This window comes from Salarias fasciatus, chromosome 6 (genome assembly GCF_902148845.1).
Source record: "Salarias fasciatus chromosome 6, fSalaFa1.1, whole genome shotgun sequence".
Taxonomy (NCBI): Eukaryota; Metazoa; Chordata; class Actinopteri; order Blenniiformes; family Blenniidae; genus Salarias; species Salarias fasciatus.
This window is the reverse complement of record NC_043750.1, coordinates 35519460-35524725: the sequence shown is the minus strand read 5'-3', so window position 1 is coordinate 35524725 and position 5266 is coordinate 35519460. Positions and strand designations below refer to the sequence as shown.

Genomic DNA, 5266 nt, shown 5'->3' with positions numbered 1-5266 from the left:
GACATTAAAAAGAGTAATTACCTCAACCCGTGAGGAGTTTTGCATATCCAGGAAATATTTATCAACCTCTCAAGTTTGACACTTTAAGAGGATTTCCTCAAATTTGAGAGAAATGATGAAACGCGTTTGAAATCTGCAACAAACTTCCCGGTATCAAAACTTCTGTGATAATTTAATCAAAACAGGAGTAATAAATAGTGTTTGTGTCATTTCATTTCAAGTCAAGTGAAAAGTACAGCCCTGAATCAATCCATTAATTTAATTTGAGACTTGAGATTAATTCAGGACCCTTCGTGATGGATAAGAATCTAAATACCTAACCGTCTTTCCAATCATTCGAGCTTAACGGTGACCATAATGAGATGCTAGAAATCAATGGAAAGCGCTTTTTTAGTCTGTGCACTGCAAGCTGAGCTTGTTCTGGGCTCTTTCTTTTCAGGGATCTACAATTTAAACAACGCTGCAAATATGTGTGCAATAATTGCAGAACGGCACGCGTGAGAAATCAGTGGGCTGCAGAGCGTACTGATTGCAGTGGGACTGAAGGCAAAATCTGCTCTGATGGCTTTCAGCAGTAAATTTCATATTAATCCCAGATTGGACAGGGTTTTCAATAGAAGGCCATATTTCATACAGCACAGAAGGCAATAGTGTGTCTCATCTGCTTTTACAGCCCTGTAAAGCTCCAGTGTGTGTGTGTAGGGTTATGAGGGGCGGGGCAGGCGGGGCTCGGGTGCAACTTAAAATAGAAAGTTGAAGCTCTCTTTCAAGTTTAGAGCAAAAAGAGGGAGGGCTGTTTCATAACAGGGCCTTTACTCACCGTCAAGGCTTCCGCCACACCTTCTCCACAGCAGCAATGCAGGGGTATAAATCTTTGAAGATCTGCAACCTGCGTCACATACACACACACACACACACACACACACACACACACACACTCACACATCCGGCTCTGAGACGTCCCGCCCAGTTGGTGGGCAACTCTTGAGATGGGCTAATCAGGTAAGATCCACGAAGCCCAAGGTCTGGAGGTGTGGGAATTGGTGTGAAGAGCAAATACGGGTCTCTAAGGGTCAACATGCAGCACGGCGACAGGTAATCCATCATATCTCTGTGATGTTAATTTACACGGTGGCCCTGAGAGGCAGAAGAGCTCATGTACGGCTTCCAGAAAGAGGTCAAGGTGACTTTGCTTTCCTGCGTGTGTGGCTTGAAAGAAACATTCCCCTGAACAGACAATGGCAGCATTTTCCCTCCCTTGGGTGAGAAACACTGACATTACCCTTGTGGCACTTAACAGCTGAGCCCTAAAAGTTAAAAACCTTTTTCTTTTCATGTTGTTATTTGAGATTTTCCTTATTGATTTCAACTTAAAATATGTATTGCCTTCTGCATGTCTTCCAGTTGGGTAAACCAATCCACTCACAAAAAAGAGACAGAATGCAGCCTCATTGATGTCGAGTCTTTATTGATATGGTGTCATACAACAATACATATGTAGCAGTCACAGTAAAGATAATAGCATGTCAACTACATTCAATTCCTATGCTTTTTCTTGTCATCATACCTAGATTGAAAGCTACTAAAGAGATAAAGATGATTAAACACCCCACAGAACAGAATCATACACGTCGAACACATGGCCAGAAGCTGCTGGTGTTTTAAGGCATTTTACGTCCTACAGTATTTTGCTCTAAAGTATGGCTAACTCTTGATTGTTGGTTTCGGTCTGGTGACACTTGGAGGAAATGCTTTATCCATGAACGTGCACTTAGAAAAGTTTGGCAGTGGCGTAGAAGTGAGACTTTTGTCAGACATCCATGAAAATCTATTTGGTTTACAGTGTAAGGTAAAAGGCCTGGCGTTTCGTATGCACTATAAAAGCTGTTGCTTGTACTTCAGAGTTTTTTTTTTTCTTCTGCTTGACACTAGTAATTCAGAATCTGATCAAAGAAATGCCCCACTTCTACCACCTCTGTTTAAAATTCCAGTTATGATAGGCCACTAGAGATACAAACACCATTAGTACAGTACTAAGATACTTGCTACAAGCTTCATGTAAAAACAAGAGGAACCCGCCCGAGTACAGTCTGCCGTACAATCAGTAGTTTGTGTTTCCATTCTTAGTGTGAGTGCAGTTTGTCAGGGTGTCGATCCCCGTGACCAGCAGCAAGAAGAATAAGATAGTGGTGCTCAAGTTGGCAGTGCACAAGCAGAAATGAACCAAACTACAAAGTCACGTTTCCTGAAGGATTTCTAAAGTGGTGAGCTCACACTACAACAGGCGTTTGATCCAGTCATGGCCACAGTTAAAAAGAGAGAGAAAGATCAAGTAGCTTCAAGCACACGGAGTTGGCTAACCTCGATGTATTTGGAGTTTTCTTGGCATTGGTTTTATTTTTTCAGTGATATGATATTGATTCTGGGGTTCAAATGTGCTTCATGGGAAATGGTGCTAAGCAATCTACATATACAAGTCATCGCACCCATTGATGGATGGTAAAGAATCTCATGCATTTGTGCTACGGTATAATTTACAATTCAGTCTCTAATTGACCTGACTGTATAAAAAAAACTCTTCCTTCCATTAGTAATAACTTGGTTTGTCTTCCCCTTATGCCCTGTATCCTTCATAGTGCATTATGTAAACTGTTCATTATTACTCAGCTTCACAGAGTCCCGTTCTTATTTAAGCGCCCCAGAGAGAAGCTTCCCTTCTTATATCAGTTCAGACCTGTAGCTTACTGAAATCCCATCCTAAGAGTTATATCAGTGGTATTAATCCTAGTCTAACGAGTGTCCATGGTAGTGGTTGAGAGGTGTCATGTAGCATGTCGCTCAGCATGGACGGCGGCAGAAAGGACGGTCTGCACCGAGCCTCCGCCTTCAAACAACGGAAACGTGTTGAATGAGCAATGAGCTGATGGATTCCATGCAAGCATAGCATCTACATACACCATGCAAATTACGCTGCGTTAATACATACGTTTTCTTGCTTGATTCAAGTTTTAGTTTCAATAGCGACAGTAATTAACCTTGTAATTAACCCGAAAGCTCGACGGAGGACGTCGATCCTCCTTCGTATTGTCGTCATGCAGAGCTGATTGGACTTCAGTCCAACCACATGAAGAGAAAAATTGTGCTGAACTGATTCAAGCAGTTTTCACTAAAGCGATTCAAAATATTGGCTCAGCAAGACTATTTCATTTATTACTGTTCATTTGTTTGTTGTCTGTGTCGACAGTGTGCTTCATTTTAAGTCGTTGCTGTTGTAATCAGAAAGTTGACGCTAACCTTTGCAACCTGGTGAGTTTTGAACCTCATTTCTCCTGTAAAATGCACATGATAACACTCACACACACACACACACACACACATGCTTTCCTTGGAATGTGTTGAGAGGAAATCACAGCTCGTGGTATAAACGTGAAACCAGAGTTATTATCTACCGTGTGTCTGCACTACATCATGAAATTACATCGGTGAGAGAGACCTGTTGAGTACTGGATTTCTGAAGACCAGACGCTAGCTACGTAACTGTCGTTGTTTGATGCTGAGATTGTGAACAAGAAAGAGAGAGAACGGATGTGTTGTGACTTGTCAAGTGTCAGAACTATTGCAAATGAGTAATGGATTTCCGTTAGGGGACACCTGTGCGGGACAATGGGACAGGAGCAAACATACCATCATAAAACAAGCCTGCAGATTCAATGCACCTGAAGGCATCCATCACTCATGTTAGTCTCTATATGCTTTAAGATAAAGACAAAACAGGACTTTCTTATCAGGTCCTTGGAGTGTGAGAGCTGAAGGTTTGTTTTACGATGGGACATGAAGACAGGTATGGGGATGTGGGGAAAAGGTACGTTTCAGCTGGTTCTAGCAGACCTAATTTTTCTGAATGGTGGGAATATCATCTTGCTGCTTCTCCATCTTCTTGGTGGTGACGACCGTCTCCTCGTAAACTTCACGCTGCGTCACCTTGCCTCCGGACTTGGCTTGCTGCTGCTGCTCCTCGTCCTTTCCCTCCTTCTTGGAGCCCTTGCCGGAGCTGGTGTAGATGCGGGTCTGGTAGCTGTAGCCCTGCCCGACACTGGAGCTCATAGAAGGGCTGGGGTAGGTGATGCCCGTCCCAATGCGGGTCTCCTCACCCTCCAGTAGTTTCCTGCGGTGAGAAGGATGAATAAGCATTTAGGAAAGAAGGGGTGTTGAGGAAGACCTGGATAGAGAGCAGGAGGAGAAGAGCCTCACCTATATGCAGCAATTTCAATATCCAGTGCCATCTTGACATTCAGTAGATCCTGATACTCCCTCAGATGACGAGCCATCTCGCTCTTAGTTGTCCTCAGCTCGTTTTCAAGCTCTGCCATGCTGTCCTAAGAACATTCAGAGAAAACAGACCGATTTCAGGAAATTATAAAACAAATTTCTTCTTTGCATTCTGTCAAAGACGTATAGGTCGAATCCGTTTCAAATGGCTGTACTGCAGTAATTTGTGAGTGAAATGTTTAAAATGTACAAGTTAGGAATGAAAAGCAGTAATTGTCTGAAGCAGTTCATCTTTAGTAGTCACACACACACACACACACACACACACACACACACACACACACACACACACACACACACACACAGGCGCGCGCGGTGGGCGTTGTCGGAGGGAGCTGAGCGCACTGTCCCAGAGGAGCAGTTTCAGCACCACGGACAGCGACGCAAAGACAACGCCTCTGAAGTGATCAGTGTTCTGGTATTTTCACTTCTTCAGGACAAAAAAATAAAATAAAATATATATATATGGTCTACTCGTATTGATGCAAACAAACTTTTATAAAAAAAAAAAATGTGTTAATGGTTGAATAAAAGATTTACCTGGTAGTTCCCGATCTCCACACTGTGCCTGTCCTCCATCTCCCGCAGCTGCTTCTCCAGGGACTCGTTGGTTCCCCTCAGACTCTCGATCTCGATGGTCTTGGACTGCAGCTGCCTCCTGAACTCGTTCATCTCCTCCCTGCTGGCCCGGATGGCCTCGTTACTCCGGGTGGCCTGCTCGGACAGATCCGCGAACTTGGTCTTGTACCACTCCTCGGCGGACTGCAGGTTCTTGGACGCCATGGACTCGTACTGGCCGCGGATCTCCTTGAGGGCGGAGGTGAGGTCCGGCTTGGACACCTCCATCTCCACGGACACCTGAGCGGCCTGGATCATATCCGTCAGCTCGACCACCTCCTCCTCGTGCACTTTCCTGAGGAAGTTGATCTCGTCCAGC

The 5266-nt window shown here is 44.2% G+C and overlaps 1 protein-coding gene across 1 annotated transcript in view; it reads right to left on the bottom strand.

Annotated features, from left to right (window-relative positions):
• Nucleotides 1-3816: 3816 nt before the first annotated feature.
• Nucleotides 3817-5266, bottom strand: part of inab (internexin neuronal intermediate filament protein, alpha b) — a 2187-nt gene continuing 737 nt past the window's right edge. The window contains exons 1-3 of the mRNA XM_030092901.1: nucleotides 4870-5266; nucleotides 4252-4376; nucleotides 3817-4165 (exon numbers count right to left, since the gene is read on the bottom strand). The exon at nucleotides 4870-5266 is cut by the window's right edge and continues 737 nt beyond it. Coding sequence (XP_029948761.1) covers nucleotides 3889-4165; nucleotides 4252-4376; nucleotides 4870-5266 — 799 coding nt within the window. The 3' untranslated portion in view covers nucleotides 3817-3888. The remainder of the gene's footprint in view (nucleotides 4166-4251; nucleotides 4377-4869) is intronic.